This window comes from Pan paniscus, chromosome 16 (assembly GCF_029289425.2).
Source record: "Pan paniscus chromosome 16, NHGRI_mPanPan1-v2.0_pri, whole genome shotgun sequence".
NCBI lineage: Eukaryota > Metazoa > Chordata > Mammalia > Primates > Hominidae > Pan > Pan paniscus.
In genome coordinates this window covers 11942194-11962648 of record NC_073265.2, presented here as the reverse complement: position 1 = coordinate 11962648, position 20455 = coordinate 11942194, and the positions used below count along the sequence as shown (strand labels likewise).

Here is a 20455-nt window from a genome sequence, read left to right as displayed (position 1 = left end):
GCCTCGGCATCCTAGGCTCAACGGATTCTCCTGCCTCAGCCTCCAGAGCGGCTGGGACTAAATGTGCGCGCTGCCACGCCGGGCAAATTTTTGTATCTTTTCAAGTAGAGACGAGGTTTCACCATTTTGGCCAGGCTGGTCTTGAACTGCTGACTTCAGGTGATCTGCCCCACTTTGGCTTCCCAAAGAGAAGGGACTATAGGCGTGAGCCACCGCGCCCAGACTATGAGAGTTTCACGCTGAAGCCCGAAGCTGCTCTGCCTTAGGATTTTTCCTGAGTTTTACTTTCTTGTCAGGATGAGTTGCTAGTTCATCTTTCCTGTTGGATCTTCTAGAAAGGCATTACTGATGAGATTATGGCTTTCTCACAAGAAATACTGCTTTGGTGAAACTCTATTGAAATTATCAGTACCTTCAGTTTCCAATACTTATCAAGTACAATAGTTGAACGTGGCATGGTAGCTGAAAGGGTAAGAGGCAGAATTTGGCAGACTCCGTTTTTTTCAGTTTCGATGGTTTCAGGTTTTTTGGTTTCAGCCAAACTAAAGAATGTCCTCACGAGCTGTCAATTCACAGGTCACTACAGAGAATTTTTGAGACGGAATCACAGGGTAATTTTTGGCGTATGATCTGTGAGCTGTGCTGGGAAGGTTCACGCTGATTCCATAATAAATCTCGGGTTTTTACTCTATAGCGAAAAATTACTCTTTTCCATCACGAAGGTAAAGCAGAGTATGTACAAGTAGAGTGTGGAATAACTTTGTCACTCGTGACGAACCGACTTGGTCCAATAGTTTAACGACTTCTCCAATGTCTCCGTACTCAGGTTTGATTTTCTGAGCGGATCATCGGTAGAATGAATAAAATCAAGAATCCTCTAAGGCAATGTTTGGAACTAAATTTCAGTGTCTCCGGAAGCGCTGGAAAAGTCACCACGTGTAGCGACAGTGAAGTATCAATGGGCTCTCTCTGTGTCCTTTAAACCGCCCATATGATCGTTACAAATGGCGGCTTGAGGAAAGGTGGTTTTGGAATTGGTTTCTCTCTAGTCTTACATGATGTATCTATACTATATTGCATTATAATGCAGGAAAGGGTCACTTGCTGACATAAAGCACAGCAGGCAGGAATAGAAGAGTCAACTTAGGGGGAAAAAAAGTGCTTTGTGATTTCATTTTGATGTCTGCAGTTTGGAAATCAGTTGATCAGTTTAACTGTTTTCGTGATGGCTCACAAAAATACATATGAGCATTGAAAAGGTACAGGAGAACAACAATCGGGGAAACATTTCTGCAAGCTCCAATCACTGGAACCCAGACAGAAGCATACAAGCTAAGAGACAGCTACACCAGGCTTCAGCGGGAAACCATACAGATCTCCTGGGAAGGGCTTCCCTCTCTGAATGCGGCTGCCTGTCCACGGGATGCTCTGGGCCCAGGCACCTTGAGTCCTCCAACTGGAAAGACATAGAAAAACGCCTCCACATCCCATTAAAATGCCCAAAGATTTAGCCAAGGCTCCTATGAAGCGATCTGCTGTCTTCATCCAGGTAAGGGCAACTGCACATTTTAAGACACTGAGATCGTGGGTAAATCCAGGTGGGACTGAGATGCAGGAGCTCCAGCACACACACTCCTGTCATTGGAAGATGAACGCGGTACTTCTTCCTGCACAAACAGACCCTGCCCTCTGGCCTCGGGCCTAGAACATGATTCTTTTGCAGTTGCTGTTGGGGAAGAGGCCCTTGGGCTTTAACCTGCGAACGGCCTCCCTTAAATGCTTGGGCTGCAGCGGGGGCGTCTCTCCCCACATCTCACACACGTCCAGGGCCTCTTCCACCACCTCTCCGACAAAGACCTTGGCTATTCCAGCCATGGCAATGGCCGCGTTCTCAGACACCGAACCGCCAGTGATAGCCCGCATCAGACCCGCGATGCGTGCTCTCGGGAAAGCTGACCGGCGACACACTTCGTAGCGGGACAGCTGCTCCTCAGACATGGCAGACAGCAGGGTTGTCATCCTCTGAGCCTCCTCTGCATCCACGGTGGGCTTCCTCTCCTTCTTGCCTTTCGTATGTGTTTTCCGTCTTTTGGCTGCAGGAGGAGCTGAGGCTGAGGCCTCATTGTCACCTTCTGGGAGGTCCATGACATCCTCACTCCTGAGCTCACCTTCCTGATCCCTGGGTTCTTCCGAGTTCCCATCTAGGTCCTCAGGGATTCCATCCTTCTTGCTGCCCTTCAGACCTCGGGGCATGGCGAGCATCTCAGCAGACACACCTGTTTGCCTGCCGGTCTCCATGGGTGAGATTCAAGCCTGCTCCGTGACAGCAGCTGTACAGGCAGAAGTTCCGGCTGGGGTGGTTTGATTCTGGATCTGCGATGAGAACCTTTCAAAGATTTTAGCTGCCGTGCTTCTGCTGAGCCAGTTTCGCCGTAACCGGACACGGCTCCCGGCCTCCCCTTCCCACACACAAACACACACACACTGAATTTTCCCACTTCCACAATGTGAAGAAACTTGTGGAAGGAGAGTATGTTAGTTTTAGGTCAATGCAGAACGAATTCTCACCAATTTGGGATATTTAAAACAAACACCAGCTCACAGGTCAGAAGTTCTGCTAGGCCAAGTGACCGCCTCCTGCTCAGAGTCACACGAGGGACCTCCAGGATGGGTCTGGCTGTGTGGTCGTCGCCTCCACCCGAGAAGGGTCTGGCTTCGATCCGATTCGAGTTGGTGGCAGAATTCAACAATGCCTTAGGGTTGTGAGCCCCAGGCCCACTTGTTGGTTCTGCCGGCTGCCGTGAGGATGCTCTCAGCTCCTACCCGTGTTGCCCAGGACTCGGCTGTGAGGCCCCCTGGGTGTGCACAGCCAGTGCTGGGGAATCTCCCACAGGGGAGCGTACTCACAGGGGGGTTCAGTCCTCCCTTACAAAGGGCTCAGATGACTGAATTAGACCCAGCCCTTAGCAGCCATTGGTTCAGGATAGCCCTAATCTAATCAGGAAGTTGGGCCGGCACATCAATTCATGCTTCCGCCCACACCCAAGGGAGGGGCAGACACAGGGCGAGTCTCTGAGGGGCGGGAAATGCAGGGGGCATTTCAGAATTCAGTCTCCTTCACAGAATCGCAAAGTTCACATTTCACAACAGTAAAGAAACTATTTACAGTAAAAAATGAGACATTTTACGAAGTTGAGCATTAGAAAACTTCGATGTCTGAGAAAAAAAAACTCTCTAACGCACAGGGAAACAAGCGGTTTATCGAATACTCTGAAAATAAAATGGGCTGGGTGAGGGAAACGTGAAAATATTATTTCAATTTTATTTTACGTCATTTTATCTTAGTTTAGTTTGGTTTATTTGTTTATTTCTGAGACAGAGTCTCGCTCTGTCCCCCAGGCTGGATTACAGCGGCCCGCTCTCAGCCCACTGCAGCCTCGGCATCCTAGGCTCAACGGATTCTCCTGCCTCAGCCTCCAGAGCGGCTGGGACTAAATGTGCGCGCTGCCACGCCGGGCAAATTTTTGTATCTTTTCAAGTAGAGACGAGGTTTCACCATTTTGGCCAGGCTGGTCTTGAACTGCTGACTTCAGGTGATCTGCCCCACTTTGGCTTCCCAAAGAGAAGGGACTATAGGCGTGAGCCACCGCGCCCAGACTATGAGAGTTTCACGCTGAAGCCCGAAGCTGCTCTGCCTTAGGATTTTTCCTGAGTTTTACTTTCTTGTCAGGATGAGTTGCTAGTTCATCTTTCCTGTTGGATCTTCTAGAAAGGCATTACTGATGAGATTATGGCTTTCTCACAAGAAATACTGCTTTGGTGAAACTCTATTGAAATTATCAGTACCTTCAGTTTCCAATACTTATCAAGTACAATAGTTGAACGTGGCATGGTAGCTGAAAGGGTAAGAGGCAGAATTTGGCAGACTCCGTTTTTTTCAGTTTCGATGGTTTCAGGTTTTTTGGTTTCAGCCAAACTAAAGAATGTCCTCACGAGCTGTCAATTCACAGGTCACTACAGAGAATTTTTGAGACGGAATCACAGGGTAATTTTTGGCGTATGATCTGTGAGCTGTGCTGGGAAGGTTCACGCTGATTCCATAATAAATCTCGGGTTTTTACTCTATAGCGAAAAATTACTCTTTTCCATCACGAAGGTAAAGCAGAGTATGTACAAGTAGAGTGTGGAATAACTTTGTCACTCGTGACGAACCGACTTGGTCCAATAGTTTAACGACTTCTCCAATGTCTCCGTACTCAGGTTTGATTTTCTGAGCGGATCATCGGTAGAATGAATAAAATCAAGAATCCTCTAAGGCAATGTTTGGAACTAAATTTCAGTGTCTCCGGAAGCGCTGGAAAAGTCACCACGTGTAGCGACAGTGAAGTATCAATGGGCTCTCTCTGTGTCCTTTAAACCGCCCATATGATCGTTACAAATGGCGGCTTGAGGAAAGGTGGTTTTGGAATTGGTTTCTCTCTAGTCTTACATGATGTATCTATACTATATTGCATTATAATGCAGGAAAGGGTCACTTGCTGACATAAAGCACAGCAGGCAGGAATAGAAGAGTCAACTTAGGGGGAAAAAAAGTGCTTTGTGATTTCATTTTGATGTCTGCAGTTTGGAAATCAGTTGATCAGTTTAACTGTTTTCGTGATGGCTCACAAAAATACATATGAGCATTGAAAAGGTACAGGAGAACAACAATCGGGGAAACATTTCTCCAATCACTGGAACCCAGACAGAAGCATACAAGCTAAGAGACAGCTACACCAGGCTTCAGCGGGAAACCATACAGATCTCCTGGGAAGGGCTTCCCTCTCTGAATGCGGCTGCCTGTCCACGGGATGCTCTGGGCCCAGGCACCTTGAGTCCTCCAACTGGAAAGACATAGAAAAACGCCTCCACATCCCATTAAAATGCCCAAAGATTTAGCCAAGGCTCCTATGAAGCGATCTGCTGTCTTCATCCAGGTAAGGGCAACTGCACATTTTAAGACACTGAGATCGTGGGTAAATCCAGGTGGGACTGAGATGCAGGAGCTCCAGCACACACACTCCTGTCATTGGAAGATGAACGCGGTACTTCTTCCTGCACAAACAGACCCTGCCCTCTGGCCTCGGGCCTAGAACATGATTCTTTTGCAGTTGCTGTTGGGGAAGAGGCCCTTGGGCTTTAACCTGCGAACGGCCTCCCTTAAATGCTTGGGCTGCAGCGGGGGCGTCTCTCCCCACATCTCACACACGTCCAGGGCCTCTTCCACCACCTCTCCGACAAAGACCTTGGCTATTCCAGCCATGGCAATGGCCGCGTTCTCAGACACCGAACCGCCAGTGATAGCCCGCATCAGACCCGCGATGCGTGCTCTCGGGAAAGCTGACCGGCGACACACTTCGTAGCGGGACAGCTGCTCCTCAGACATGGCAGACAGCAGGGTTGTCATCCTCTGAGCCTCCTCTGCATCCACGGTGGGCTTCCTCTCCTTCTTGCCTTTCGTATGTGTTTTCCGTCTTTTGGCTGCAGGAGGAGCTGAGGCTGAGGCCTCATTGTCACCTTCTGGGAGGTCCATGACATCCTCACTCCTGAGCTCACCTTCCTGATCCCTGGGTTCTTCCGAGTTCCCATCTAGGTCCTCAGGGATTCCATCCTTCTTGCTGCCCTTCAGACCTCGGGGCATGGCGAGCATCTCAGCAGACACACCTGTTTGCCTGCCGGTCTCCATGGGTGAGATTCAAGCCTGCTCCGTGACAGCAGCTGTACAGGCAGAAGTTCCGGCTGGGGTGGTTTGATTCTGGATCTGCGATGAGAACCTTTCAGAGATTTTAGCTGCCGTGCTTCTGCTGAGCCAGTTTCGCCGTAACCGGACACGGCTCCCGGCCTCCCCTTCCCACACACAAACACACACACACTGAATTTTCCCACTTCCACAATGTGAAGAAACTTGTGGAAGGAGAGTATGTTAGTTTTAGGTCAATGCAGAACGAATTCTCACCAATTTGGGATATTTAAAACAAACACCAGCTCACAGGTCAGAAGTTCTGCTAGGCCAAGTGACCGCCTCCTGCTCAGAGTCACACGAGGGACCTCCAGGATGGGTCTGGCTGTGTGGTCGTCGCCTCCACCCGAGAAGGGTCTGGCTTCGATCCGATTCGAGTTGGTGGCAGAATTCAACAATGCCTTAGGGTTGTGAGCCCCAGGCCCACTTGTTGGTTCTGCCGGCTGCCGTGAGGATGCTCTCAGCTCCTACCCGTGTTGCCCAGGACTCGGCTGTGAGGCCCCCTGGGTGTGCACAGCCAGTGCTGGGGAATCTCCCACAGGGGAGCGTACTCACAGGGGGGTTCAGTCCTCCCTTACAAAGGGCTCAGATGACTGAATTAGACCCAGCCCTTAGCAGCCATTGGTTCAGGATAGCCCTAATCTAATCAGGAAGTTGGGCCGGCACATCAATTCATGCTTCCGCCCACACCCAAGGGAGGGGCAGACACAGGGCGAGTCTCTGAGGGGCGGGAAATGCAGGGGGCATTTCAGAATTCAGTCTCCTTCACAGAATCGCAAAGTTCACATTTCACAACAGTAAAGAAACTATTTACAGTAAAAAATGAGACATTTTACGAAGTTGAGCATTAGAAAACTTCGATGTCTGAGAAAAAAAAACTCTCTAACGCACAGGGAAACAAGCGGTTTATCAAATACTCTGAAAATAAAATGGGCTGGGTGAGGGAAACGTGAAAATATTATTTCAATTTTATTTTACGTCATTTTATCTTAGTTTAGTTTGGTTTATTTGTTTATTTCTGAGACAGAGTCTCGCTCTGTCCCCCAGGCTGGATTACAGCGGCCCGCTCTCAGTCCACTGCAGCCTCGGCATCCTAGGCTCAACGGATTCTCCTGCCTCAGCCTCCAGAGCGGCTGGGACTAAATGTGCGCGCTGCCACGCCGGGCAAATTTTTGTATCTTTTCAAGTAGAGACGAGGTTTCACCATTTTGGCCAGGCTGGTCTTGAACTGCTGACTTCAGGTGATCTGCCCCACTTTGGCTTCCCAAAGAGAAGGGACTATAGGCGTGAGCCACCGCGCCCAGACTATGAGAGTTTCACGCTGAAGCCCGAAGCTGCTCTGCCTTAGGATTTTTCCTGAGTTTTACTTTCTTGTCAGGATGAGTTGCTAGTTCATCTTTCCTGTTGGATCTTCTAGAAAGGCATTACTGATGAGATTATGGCTTTCTCACAAGAAATACTACTTTGGTGAAACTCTATTGAAATTATCAGTACCTTCAGTTTCCAATACTTATCAAGTACAATAGTTGAACGTGGCATGGTAGCTGAAAGGGTAAGAGGCAGAATTTGGCAGACTCCGTTTTTTTCAGTTTCGATGGTTTCAGGTTTTTTGGTTTCAGCCAAACTAAAGAATGTCCTCACGAGCTGTCAATTCACAGGTCACTACAGAGAATTTTTGAGACGGAATCACAGGGTAATTTTTGGCGTATGATCTGTGAGCTGTGCTGGGAAGGTTCACGCTGATTCCATAATAAATCTCGGGTTTTTACTCTATAGCGAAAAATTACTCTTTTCCATCACGAAGGTAAAGCAGAGTATGTACAAGTAGAGTGTGGAATAACTTTGTCACTCGTGACGAACCGACTTGGTCCAATAGTTTAACGACTTCTCCAATGTCTCCGTACTCAGGTTTGATTTTCTGAGCGGATCATCGGTAGAATGAATAAAATCAAGAATCCTCTAAGGCAATGTTTGGAACTAAATTTCAGTGTCTCCGGAAGCACTGGAAAAGTCACCACGTGTAGCGACAGTGAAGTATCAATGGGCTCTCTCTGTGTCCTTTAAACCGCCCATATGATCGTTACAAATGGCGGCTTGAGGAAAGGTGGTTTTGGAATTGGTTTCTCTCTAGTCTTACATGATGTATCTATACTATATTGCATTATAATGCAGGAAAGGGTCACTTGCTGACATAAAGCACAGCAGGCAGGAATAGAAGAGTCAACTTAGGGGGAAAAAAAGTGCTTTGTGATTTCATTTTGATGTCTGCAGTTTGGAAATCAGTTGATCAGTTTAACTGTTTTCGTGATGGCTCACAAAAATACATATGAGCATTGAAAAGGTACAGGAGAACAACAATCGGGGAAACATTTCTCCAATCACTGGAACCCAGACAGAAGCATACAAGCTAAGAGACAGCTACACCAGGCTTCAGCGGGAAACCATACAGATCTCCTGGGAAGGGCTTCCCTCTCTGAATGCGGCTGCCTGTCCACGGGATGCTCTGGGCCCAGGCACCTTGAGTCCTCCAACTGGAAAGACATAGAAAAACGCCTCCACATCCCATTAAAATGCCCAAAGATTTAGCCAAGGCTCCTATGAAGCGATCTGCTGTCTTCATCCAGGTAAGGGCAACTGCACATTTTAAGACACTGAGATCGTGGGTAAATCCAGGTGGGACTGAGATGCAGGAGCTCCAGCACACACACTCCTGTCATTGGAAGATGAACGCGGTACTTCTTCCTGCACAAACAGACCCTGCCCTCTGGCCTCGGGCCTAGAACATGATTCTTTTGCAGTTGCTGTTGGGGAAGAGGCCCTTGGGCTTTAACCTGCGAACGGCCTCCCTTAAATGCTTGGGCTGCAGCGGGGGCGTCTCTCCCCACATCTCACACACGTCCAGGGCCTCTTCCACCACCTCTCCGACAAAGACCTTGGCTATTCCAGCCATGGCAATGGCCGCGTTCTCAGACACCGAACCGCCAGTGATAGCCCGCATCAGACCCGCGATGCGTGCTCTCGGGAAAGCTGACCGGCGACACACTTCGTAGCGGGACAGCTGCTCCTCAGACATGGCAGACAGCAGGGTTGTCATCCTCTGAGCCTCCTCTGCATCCACGGTGGGCTTCCTCTCCTTCTTGCCTTTCGTATGTGTTTTCCGTCTTTTGGCTGCAGGAGGAGCTGAGGCTGAGGCCTCATTGTCACCTTCTGGGAGGTCCATGACATCCTCACTCCTGAGCTCACCTTCCTGATCCCTGGGTTCTTCCGAGTTCCCATCTAGGTCCTCAGGGATTCCATCCTTCTTGCTGCCCTTCAGACCTCGGGGCATGGCGAGCATCTCAGCAGACACACCTGTTTGCCTGCCGGTCTCCATGGGTGAGATTCAAGCCTGCTCCGTGACAGCAGCTGTACAGGCAGAAGTTCCGGCTGGGGTGGTTTGATTCTGGATCTGCGATGAGAACCTTTCAGAGATTTTAGCTGCCGTGCTTCTGCTGAGCCAGTTTCGCCGTAACCGGACACGGCTCCCGGCCTCCCCTTCCCACACACAAACACACACACACTGAATTTTCCCACTTCCACAATGTGAAGAAACTTGTGGAAGGAGAGTATGTTAGTTTTAGGTCAATGCAGAACGAATTCTCACCAATTTGGGATATTTAAAACAAACACCAGCTCACAGGTCAGAAGTTCTGCTAGGCCAAGTGACCGCCTCCTGCTCAGAGTCACACGAGGGACCTCCAGGATGGGTCTGGCTGTGTGGTCGTCGCCTCCACCCGAGAAGGGTCTGGCTTCGATCCGATTCGAGTTGGTGGCAGAATTCAACAATGCCTTAGGGTTGTGAGCCCCAGGCCCACTTGTTGGTTCTGCCGGCTGCCGTGAGGATGCTCTCAGCTCCTACCCGTGTTGCCCAGGACTCGGCTGTGAGGCCCCCTGGGTGTGCACAGCCAGTGCTGGGGAATCTCCCACAGGGGAGCGTACTCACAGGGGGGTTCAGTCCTCCCTTACAAAGGGCTCAGATGACTGAATTAGACCCAGCCCTTAGCAGCCATTGGTTCAGGATAGCCCTAATCTAATCAGGAAGTTGGGCCGGCACATCAATTCATGCTTCCGCCCACACCCAAGGGAGGGGCAGACACAGGGCGAGTCTCTGAGGGGCGGGAAATGCAGGGGGCATTTCAGAATTCAGTCTCCTTCACAGAATCGCAAAGTTCACATTTCACAACAGTAAAGAAACTATTTACAGTAAAAAATGAGACATTTTACGAAGTTGAGCATTAGAAAACTTCGATGTCTGAGAAAAAAAAACTCTCTAACGCACAGGGAAACAAGCGGTTTATCAAATACTCTGAAAATAAAATGGGCTGGGTGAGGGAAACGTGAAAATATTATTTCAATTTTATTTTACGTCATTTTATCTTAGTTTAGTTTGGTTTATTTGTTTATTTCTGAGACAGAGTCTCGCTCTGTCCCCCAGGCTGGATTACAGCGGCCCGCTCTCAGTCCACTGCAGCCTCGGCATCCTAGGCTCAACGGATTCTCCTGCCTCAGCCTCCAGAGCGGCTGGGACTAAATGTGCGCGCTGCCACGCCGGGCAAATTTTTGTATCTTTTCAAGTAGAGACGAGGTTTCACCATTTTGGCCAGGCTGGTCTTGAACTGCTGACTTCAGGTGATCTGCCCCACTTTGGCTTCCCAAAGAGAAGGGACTATAGGCGTGAGCCACCGCGCCCAGACTATGAGAGTTTCACGCTGAAGCCCGAAGCTGCTCTGCCTTAGGATTTTTCCTGAGTTTTACTTTCTTGTCAGGATGAGTTGCTAGTTCATCTTTCCTGTTGGATCTTCTAGAAAGGCATTACTGATGAGATTATGGCTTTCTCACAAGAAATACTACTTTGGTGAAACTCTATTGAAATTATCAGTACCTTCAGTTTCCAATACTTATCAAGTACAATAGTTGAACGTGGCATGGTAGCTGAAAGGGTAAGAGGCAGAATTTGGCAGACTCCGTTTTTTTCAGTTTCGATGGTTTCAGGTTTTTTGGTTTCAGCCAAACTAAAGAATGTCCTCACGAGCTGTCAATTCACAGGTCACTACAGAGAATTTTTGAGACGGAATCACAGGGTAATTTTTGGCGTATGATCTGTGAGCTGTGCTGGGAAGGTTCACGCTGATTCCATAATAAATCTCGGGTTTTTACTCTATAGCGAAAAATTACTCTTTTCCATCACGAAGGTAAAGCAGAGTATGTACAAGTAGAGTGTGGAATAACTTTGTCACTCGTGACGAACCGACTTGGTCCAATAGTTTAACGACTTCTCCAATGTCTCCGTACTCAGGTTTGATTTTCTGAGCGGATCATCGGTAGAATGAATAAAATCAAGAATCCTCTAAGGCAATGTTTGGAACTAAATTTCAGTGTCTCCGGAAGCACTGGAAAAGTCACCACGTGTAGCGACAGTGAAGTATCAATGGGCTCTCTCTGTGTCCTTTAAACCGCCCATATGATCGTTACAAATGGCGGCTTGAGGAAAGGTGGTTTTGGAATTGGTTTCTCTCTAGTCTTACATGATGTATCTATACTATATTGCATTATAATGCAGGAAAGGGTCACTTGCTGACATAAAGCACAGCAGGCAGGAATAGAAGAGTCAACTTAGGGGGAAAAAAAGTGCTTTGTGATTTCATTTTGATGTCTGCAGTTTGGAAATCAGTTGATCAGTTTAACTGTTTTCGTGATGGCTCACAAAAATACATATGAGCATTGAAAAGGTACAGGAGAACAACAATCGGGGAAACGTTTCTGCAAGCTCCAATCACTGGAACCCAGACAGAAGCATACAAGCTAAGAGACAGCTACACCAGGCTTCAGCGGGAAACCATACAGATCTCCTGGGAAGGGCTTCCCTCTCTGAATGCGGCTGCCTGTCCACGGGATGCTCTGGGCCCAGGCACCTTGAGTCCTCCAACTGGAAAGACATAGAAAAACGCCTCCACATCCCATTAAAATGCCCAAAGATTTAGCCAAGGCTCCTATGAAGCGATCTGCTGTCTTCATCCAGGTAAGGGCAACTGCACATTTTAAGACACTGAGATCGTGGGTAAATCCAGGTGGGACTGAGATGCAGGAGCTCCAGCACACACACTCCTGTCATTGGAAGATGAACGCGGTACTTCTTCCTGCACAAACAGACCCTGCCCTCTGGCCTCGGGCCTAGAACATGATTCTTTTGCAGTTGCTGTTGGGGAAGAGGCCCTTGGGCTTTAACCTGCGAACGGCCTCCCTTAAATGCTTGGGCTGCAGCTGGGGCGTCTCTCCCCACATCTCACACACGTCCAGGGCCTCTTCCACCACCTCTCCGACAAAGACCTTGGCTATTCCAGCCATGGCAATGGCCGCGTTCTCAGACACCGAACCGCCAGTGATAGCCCGCATCAGACCCGCGATGCGTGCTCTCGGGAAAGCTGACCGGCGACACACTTCGTAGCGGGACAGCTGCTCCTCAGACATGGCAGACAGCAGGGTTGTCATCCTCTGAGCCTCCTCTGCATCCACGGTGGGCTTCCTCTCCTTCTTGCCTTTTGTATGTGTTTTCCGTCTTTTGGCTGCAGGAGGAGCTGAGGCTGAGGCCTCATTGTCACCTTCTGGGAGGTCCATGACATCCTCACTCCTGAGCTCACCTTCCTGATCCCTGGGTTCTTCCGAGTTCCCATCTAGGTCCTCAGGGATTCCATCCTTCTTGCTGCCCTTCAGACCTCGGGGCATGGCGAGCATCTCAGCAGACACACCTGTTTGCCTGCCGGTCTCCATGGGTGAGATTCAAGCCTGCTCCGTGACAGCAGCTGTACAGGCAGAAGTTCCGGCTGGGGTGGTTTGATTCTGGATCTGCGATGAGAACCTTTCAAAGATTTTAGCTGCCGTGCTTCTGCTGAGCCAGTTTCGCCGTAACCGGACACGGCTCCCGGCCTCCCCTTCCCACACACAAACACACACACACTGAATTTTCCCACTTCCACAATGTGAAGAAACTTGTGGAAGGAGAGTATGTTAGTTTTAGGTCAATGCAGAACGAATTCTCACCAATTTGGGATATTTAAAACAAACACCAGCTCACAGGTCAGAAGTTCTGCTAGGCCAAGTGACCGCCTCCTGCTCAGAGTCACACGAGGGACCTCCAGGATGGGTCTGGCTGTGTGGTCGTCGCCTCCACCCGAGAAGGGTCTGGCTTCGATCCGATTCGAGTTGGTGGCAGAATTCAACAATGCCTTAGGGTTGTGAGCCCCAGGCCCACTTGTTGGTTCTGCCGGCTGCCGTGAGGATGCTCTCAGCTCCTACCCGTGTTGCCCAGGACTCGGCTGTGAGGCCCCCTGGGTGTGCACAGCCAGTGCTGGGGAATCTCCCACAGGGGAGCGTACTCACAGGGGGGTTCAGTCCTCCCTTACAAAGGGCTCAGATGACTGAATTAGACCCAGCCCTTAGCAGCCATTGGTTCAGGATAGCCCTAATCTAATCAGGAAGTTGGGCCGGCACATCAATTCATGCTTCCGCCCACACCCAAGGGAGGGGCAGACACAGGGCGAGTCTCTGAGGGGCGGGAAATGCAGGGGGCATTTCAGAATTCAGTCTCCTTCACAGAATCGCAAAGTTCACATTTCACAACAGTAAAGAAACTATTTACAGTAAAAAATGAGACATTTTACGAAGTTGAGCATTAGAAAACTTCGATGTCTGAGAAAAAAAAACTCTCTAACGCACAGGGAAACAAGCGGTTTATCGAATACTCTGAAAATAAAATGGGCTGGGTGAGGGAAACGTGAAAATATTATTTCAATTTTATTTTACGTCATTTTATCTTAGTTTAGTTTGGTTTATTTGTTTATTTCTGAGACAGAGTCTCGCTCTGTCCCCCAGGCTGGATTACAGCGGCCCGCTCTCAGCCCACTGCAGCCTCGGCATCCTAGGCTCAACGGATTCTCCTGCCTCAGCCTCCAGAGCGGCTGGGACTAAATGTGCGCGCTGCCACGCCGGGCAAATTTTTGTATCTTTTCAAGTAGAGACGAGGTTTCACCATTTTGGCCAGGCTGGTCTTGAACTGCTGACTTCAGGTGATCTGCCCCACTTTGGCTTCCCAAAGAGAAGGGACTATAGGCGTGAGCCACCGCGCCCAGACTATGAGAGTTTCACGCTGAAGCCCGAAGCTGCTCTGCCTTAGGATTTTTCCTGAGTTTTACTTTCTTGTCAGGATGAGTTGCTAGTTCATCTTTCCTGTTGGATCTTCTAGAAAGGCATTACTGATGAGATTATGGCTTTCTCACAAGAAATACTGCTTTGGTGAAACTCTATTGAAATTATCAGTACCTTCAGTTTCCAATACTTATCAAGTACAATAGTTGAACGTGGCATGGTAGCTGAAAGGGTAAGAGGCAGAATTTGGCAGACTCCGTTTTTTTCAGTTTCGATGGTTTCAGGTTTTTTGGTTTCAGCCAAACTAAAGAATGTCCTCACGAGCTGTCAATTCACAGGTCACTACAGAGAATTTTTGAGACGGAATCACAGGGTAATTTTTGGCGTATGATCTGTGAGCTGTGCTGGGAAGGTTCACGCTGATTCCATAATAAATCTCGGGTTTTTACTCTATAGCGAAAAATTACTCTTTTCCATCACGAAGGTAAAGCAGAGTATGTACAAGTAGAGTGTGGAATAACTTTGTCACTCGTGACGAACCGACTTGGTCCAATAGTTTAACGACTTCTCCAATGTCTCCGTACTCAGGTTTGATTTTCTGAGCGGATCATCGGTAGAATGAATAAAATCAAGAATCCTCTAAGGCAATGTTTGGAACTAAATTTCAGTGTCTCCGGAAGCGCTGGAAAAGTCACCACGTGTAGCGACAGTGAAGTATCAATGGGCTCTCTCTGTGTCCTTTAAACCGCCCATATGATCGTTACAAATGGCGGCTTGAGGAAAGGTGGTTTTGGAATTGGTTTCTCTCTAGTCTTACATGATGTATCTATACTATATTGCATTATAATGCAGGAAAGGGTCACTTGCTGACATAAAGCACAGCAGGCAGGAATAGAAGAGTCAACTTAGGGGGAAAAAAAGTGCTTTGTGATTTCATTTTGATGTCTGCAGTTTGGAAATCAGTTGATCAGTTTAACTGTTTTCGTGATGGCTCACAAAAATACATATGAGCATTGAAAAGGTACAGGAGAACAACAATCGGGGAAACATTTCTGCAAGCTCCAATCACTGGAACCCAGACAGAAGCATACAAGCTAAGAGACAGCTACACCAGGCTTCAGCGGGAAACCATACAGATCTCCTGGGAAGGGCTTCCCTCTCTGAATGCGGCTGCCTGTCCACGGGATGCTCTGGGCCCAGGCACCTTGAGTCCTCCAACTGGAAAGACATAGAAAAACGCCTCCACATCCCATTAAAATGCCCAAAGATTTAGCCAAGGCTCCTATGAAGCGATCTGCTGTCTTCATCCAGGTAAGGGCAACTGCACATTTTAAGACACTGAGATCGTGGGTAAATCCAGGTGGGACTGAGATGCAGGAGCTCCAGCACACACACTCCTGTCATTGGAAGATGAACGCGGTACTTCTTCCTGCACAAACAGACCCTGCCCTCTGGCCTCGGGCCTAGAACATGATTCTTTTGCAGTTGCTGTTGGGGAAGAGGCCCTTGGGCTTTAACCTGCGAACGGCCTCCCTTAAATGCTTGGGCTGCAGCGGGGGCGTCTCTCCCCACATCTCACACACGTCCAGGGCCTCTTCCACCACCTCTCCGACAAAGACCTTGGCTATTCCAGCCATGGCAATGGCCGCGTTCTCAGACACCGAACCGCCAGTGATAGCCCGCATCAGACCCGCGATGCGTGCTCTCGGGAAAGCTGACCGGCGACACACTTCGTAGCGGGACAGCTGCTCCTCAGACATGGCAGACAGCAGGGTTGTCATCCTCTGAGCCTCCTCTGCATCCACGGTGGGCTTCCTCTCCTTCTTGCCTTTTGTATGTGTTTTCCGTCTTTTGGCTGCAGGAGGAGCTGAGGCTGAGGCCTCATTGTCACCTTCTGGGAGGTCCATGACATCCTCACTCCTGAGCTCACCTTCCTGATCCCTGGGTTCTTCCGAGTTCCCATCTAGATCCTCAGGGATTCCATCCTTCTTGCTGCCCTTCAGACCTCGGGGCATGGCGAGCATCTCAGCAGACACACCTGTTTGCCTGCCGGTCTCCATGGGTGAGATTCAAGCCTGCTCCGTGACAGCAGCTGTACAGGCAGAAGTTCCGGCTGGGGTGGTTTGATTCTGGATCTGCGATGAGAACCTTTCAGAGATTTTAGCTGCCGTGCTTCTGCTGAGCCAGTTTCGCCGTAACCGGACACGGCTCCCGGCCTCCCCTTCCCACACACAAACACACACACACTGAATTTTCCCACTTCCACAATGTGAAGAAACTTGTGGAAGGAGAGTATGTTAGTTTTAGGTCAATGCAGAACGAATTCTCACCAATTTGGGATATTTAAAACAAACACCAGCTCACAGGTCAGAAGTTCTGCTAGGCCAAGTGACCGCCTCCTGCTCAGAGTCACACGAGGGACCTCCAGGATGGGTCTGGCTGTGTGGTCGTCGCCTCCACCCGAGAAGGGTCTGGCTTCGATCCGATTCGAGTTGGTGGCAGAATTCAACAATGCCTTAGGGTTGTGAGCCCCAGGCCCACTTGTTGGTTCTGCCGGCTGCCGTGAGGATGCTCTCAGCTCCTACCCGTGTTGCCCAGGACTCGGCTGTGAGGCCCCCTGGGTGTGCACAGCCAGTGCTGGGGAATCTCCCACAGGGGAGCGTACTCACAGGGGGGTTCAGTCCTCCCTTACAAAGGGCTCAGATGACTGAATTAGACCCAGCCCTTAGCAGCCATTGGTTCAGGATAGCCCTAATCTAATCAGGAAGTTGGGCCGGCACATCAATTCATGCTTCCGCCCACACCCAAGGGAGGGGCAGACACAGGGCGAGTCTCTGAGGGGCGGGAAATGCAGGGGGCATTTCAGAATTCAGTCTCCTTCACAGAATCGCAAAGTTCACATTTCACAACAGTAAAGAAACTATTTACAGTAAAAAATGAGACATTTTACGAAGTTGAGCATTAGAAAACTTCGATGTCTGAGAAAAAAAAACTCTCTAACGCACAGGGAAACAAGCGGTTTATCGAATACTCTGAAAATAAAATGGGCTGGGTGAGGGAAACGTGAAAATATTATTTCAATTTTATTTTACGTCATTTTATCTTAGTTTAGTTTGGTTTATTTGTTTATTTCTGAGACAGAGTCTCGCTCTGTCCCCCAGGCTGGATTACAGCGGCCCGCTCTCAGCCCACTGCAGCCTCGGCATCCTAGGCTCAACGGATTCTCCTGCCTCAGCCTCCAGAGCGGCTGGGACTAAATGTGCGCGCTGCCACGCCGGGCAAATTTTTGTATCTTTTCAAGTAGAGACGAGGTTTCACCATTTTGGCCAGGCTGGTCTTGAACTGCTGACTTCAGGTGATCTGCCCCACTTTGGCTTCCCAAAGAGAAGGGACTATAGGCGTGAGCCACCGCGCCCAGACTATGAGAGTTTCACGCTGAAGCCCGAAGCTGCTCTGCCTTAGGATTTTTCCTGAGTTTTACTTTCTTGTCAGGATGAGTTGCTAGTTCATCTTTCCTGTTGGATCTTCTAGAAAGGCATTACTGATGAGATTATGGCTTTCTCACAAGAAATACTACTTTGGTGAAACTCTATTGAAATTATCAGTACCTTCAGTTTCCAATACTTATCAAGTACAATAGTTGAACGTGGCATGGTAGCTGAAAGGGTAAGAGGCAGAATTTGGCAGACTCCGTTTTTTTCAGTTTCGATGGTTTCAGGTTTTTTGGTTTCAGCCAAACTAAAGAATGTCCTCACGAGCTGTCAATTCACAGGTCACTACAGAGAATTTTTGAGACGGAATCACAGGGTAATTTTTGGCGTATGATCTGTGAGCTGTGCTGGGAAGGTTCACGCTGATTCCATAATAAATCTCGGGTTTTTACTCTATAGCGAAAAATTACTCTTTTCCATCACGAAGGTAAAGCAGAGTATGTACAAGTAGAGTGTGGAATAACTTTGTCACTCGTGACGAACCGACTTGGTCCAATAGTTTAACGACTTCTCCAATGTCTCCGTACTCAGGTTTGATTTTCTGAGCGGATCATCGGTAGAATGAATAAAATCAAGAATCCTCTAAGGCAATGTTTGGAACTAAATTTCAGTGTCTCCGGAAGCACTGGAAAAGTCACCACGTGTAGCGACAGTGAAGTATCAATGGGCTCTCTCTGTGTCCTTTAAACCGCCCATATGATCGTTACAAATGGCGGCTTGAGGAAAGGTGGTTTTGGAATTGGTTTCTCTCTAGTCTTACATGATGTATCTATACTATATTGCATTATAATGCAGGAAAGGGTCACTTGCTGACATAAAGCACAGCAGGCAGGAATAGAAGAGTCAACTTAGGGGGAAAAAAAGTGCTTTGTGATTTCATTTTGATGTCTGCAGTTTGGAAATCAGTTGATCAGTTTAACTGTTTTCGTGATGGCTCACAAAAATACATATGAGCATTGAAAAGGTACAGGAGAACAACAATCGGGGAAACATTTCTGCAAGCTCCAATCACTGGAACCCAGACAGAAGCATACAAGCTAAGAGACAGCTACACCAGGCTTCAGCGGGAAACCATACAGATCTCCTGGGAAGGGCTTCCCTCTCTGAATGCGGCTGCCTGTCCACGGGATGCTCTGGGCCCAGGCACCTTGAGTCCTCCAACTGGAAAGACATAGAAAAACGCCTCCACATCCCATTAAAATGCCCAAAGATTTAGCCAAGGCTCCTATGAAGCGATCTGCTGTCTTCATCCAGGTAAGGGCAACTGCACATTTTAAGACACTGAGATCGTGGGTAAATCCAGGTGGGACTGAGATGCAGGAGCTCCAGCACACACACTCCTGTCATTGGAAGATGAACGCGGTACTTCTTCCTGCACAAACAGACCCTGCCCTCTGGCCTCGGGCCTAGAACATGATTCTTTTGCAGTTGCTGTTGGGGAAGAGGCCCTTGGGCTTTAACCTGCGAACGGCCTCCCTTAAATGCTTGGGCTGCAGCGGGGGCGTCTCTCCCCACATCTCACACACGTCCAGGGCCTCTTCCACCACCTCTCCGACAAAGACCTTGGCTATTCCAGCCATGGCAATGGCCGCGTTCTCAGACACCGAACCGCCAGTGATAGCCCGCATCAGACCCGCGATGCGTGCTCTCGGGAAAGCTGACCGGCGACACACTTCGTAGCGGGACAGCTGCTCCTCAGACATGGCAGACAGCAGGGTTGTCATCCTCTGAGCCTCCTCTGCATCCACGGTGGGCTTCCTCTCCTTCTTGCCTTTTGTATGTGTTTTCCGTCTTTTGGCTGCAGGAGGAGCTGAGGCTGAGGCCTCATTGTCACCTTCTGGGAGGTCCATGACATCCTCACTCCTGAGCTCACCTTCCTGATCCCTGGGTTCTTCCGAGTTCCCATCTAGGTCCTCAGGGATTCCATCCTTCTTGCTGCCCTTCAGACCTCGGGGCATGGCGAGCATCTCAGCAGACACACCTGTTTGCCTGCCGGTCTCCATGGGTGAGATTCAAGCCTGCTCCGTGACAGCAGCTGTACAGGCAGAAGTTCCGGCTGGGGTGGTTTGATTCTGGATCTGCGATGAGAACCTTTCAAAGATTTTAGCTGCCGTGCTTCTGCTGAGCCAGTTTCGCCGTAACCGGACACGGCTCCCGGCCTCCCCTTCCCACACACAAACACACACACACTGAATTTTCCCACTTCCACAATGTGAAGAAACTTGTGGAAGGAGAGTATGTTAGTTTTAGGTCAATGCAGAACGAATTCTCACCAATTTGGGATATTTAAAACAAACACCAGCTCACAGGTCAGAAGTTCTGCTAGGCCAAGTGACCGCCTCCTGCTCAGAGTCACACGAGGGACCTCCAGGATGGGTCTGGCTGTGTGGTCGTCGCCTCCACCCGAGAAGGGTCTGGCTTCGATCCGATTCGAGTTGGTGGCAGAATTCAACAATGCCTTAGGGTTGTGAGCCCCAGGCCCACTTGTTGGTTCTGCCGGCTGCCGTGAGGATGCTCTCAGCTCCTACCCGTGTTGCCCAGGTCTCGGCTGTGAGGCCCCCTGGGTGTGCACAGCCAGTGCTGGGGAATCTCCCACAGGGGAGCGTACTCACAGGGGGGTTCAGTCCTCCCTTACAAAGGGCTCAGATGACTGAATTAGACCCAGCCCTTAGCAGCCATTGGTTCAGGATAGCCCTAATCTAATCAGGAAGTTGGGCCGGCACATCAATTCATGCTTCCGCCCACACCCAAGGGAGGGGCAGACACAGGGCGAGTCTCTGAGGGGCGGGAAATGCAGGGGGCGTTTCAGAATTCAGTCTCCTTCACAGAATCGCAAAGTTCACATTTCACAACAATAAAGAAACTATTTACAGTAAAAAATGAGACATTTTACGAAGTTGAGCATTAGAAAACTTCGATGTCTGAGAAAAAAAAACTCTCTAACGCACAGGGAAACAAGCGGTTTATCGAATACTCTGAAAATAAAATGGGCTGGGTGAGGGAA

General features: G+C 49.3%; 5 protein-coding genes across 5 annotated transcripts; all 5 read right to left on the bottom strand.

The window, feature by feature from the left end:
• Positions 1 to 1701: 1701 nt before the first annotated feature.
• On the bottom strand, positions 1702 to 2298 carry LOC134729153 (TATA-box-binding protein-associated factor 11-like protein 5). The gene has a single exon (XM_063597020.1). It carries the CDS (start codon positions 2296 to 2298, stop codon positions 1702 to 1704), a length of 597 nt encoding a protein of 198 aa, XP_063453090.1.
• A 2830-nt stretch (positions 2299 to 5128) lies between these two features.
• Positions 5129 to 5873, bottom strand: LOC134729147 (TATA-box-binding protein-associated factor 11-like protein 5). The gene has a single exon (XM_063597014.1). The coding sequence runs from the start codon at positions 5723 to 5725 to the stop codon at positions 5129 to 5131; it is 597 nt and encodes a 198-aa protein (XP_063453084.1). The 5' UTR covers positions 5726 to 5873.
• Positions 5874 to 8555: 2682 nt separating this feature from the next.
• Positions 8556 to 9300, bottom strand: LOC134729146 (TATA-box-binding protein-associated factor 11-like protein 5). Its single transcript, XM_063597013.1, has one exon. It carries the CDS (start codon positions 9150 to 9152, stop codon positions 8556 to 8558), a length of 597 nt encoding a protein of 198 aa, XP_063453083.1. The 5' UTR covers positions 9153 to 9300.
• A 6123-nt stretch (positions 9301 to 15423) lies between these two features.
• LOC134729140 (TATA-box-binding protein-associated factor 11-like protein 5) lies at positions 15424 to 16020 on the bottom strand. Its single transcript, XM_063597007.1, has one exon. It carries the CDS (start codon positions 16018 to 16020, stop codon positions 15424 to 15426), a length of 597 nt encoding a protein of 198 aa, XP_063453077.1.
• Positions 16021 to 18857: 2837 nt separating this feature from the next.
• On the bottom strand, positions 18858 to 19454 carry LOC134729144 (TATA-box-binding protein-associated factor 11-like protein 5). Its single transcript, XM_063597011.1, has one exon. It carries the CDS (start codon positions 19452 to 19454, stop codon positions 18858 to 18860), a length of 597 nt encoding a protein of 198 aa, XP_063453081.1.
• Between the last annotated feature and the right edge of the window lie 1001 nt (positions 19455 to 20455).

Excerpts from the sequence above, each read along its gene's own strand:
- LOC134729153 (XM_063597020.1), bottom strand. The coding sequence starts at position 2,298 with ATGGAGACCGGCAGGCAAACAGGTGTGTCTGCTGAGATGCTCGCCATG.
- LOC134729146 (XM_063597013.1), bottom strand. The coding sequence starts at position 9,152 with ATGGAGACCGGCAGGCAAACAGGTGTGTCTGCTGAGATGCTCGCCATG.
- LOC134729144 (XM_063597011.1), bottom strand. The coding sequence starts at position 19,454 with ATGGAGACCGGCAGGCAAACAGGTGTGTCTGCTGAGATGCTCGCCATG.
- LOC134729147 (XM_063597014.1), bottom strand. The coding sequence starts at position 5,725 with ATGGAGACCGGCAGGCAAACAGGTGTGTCTGCTGAGATGCTCGCCATG.
- LOC134729140 (XM_063597007.1), bottom strand. The coding sequence starts at position 16,020 with ATGGAGACCGGCAGGCAAACAGGTGTGTCTGCTGAGATGCTCGCCATG.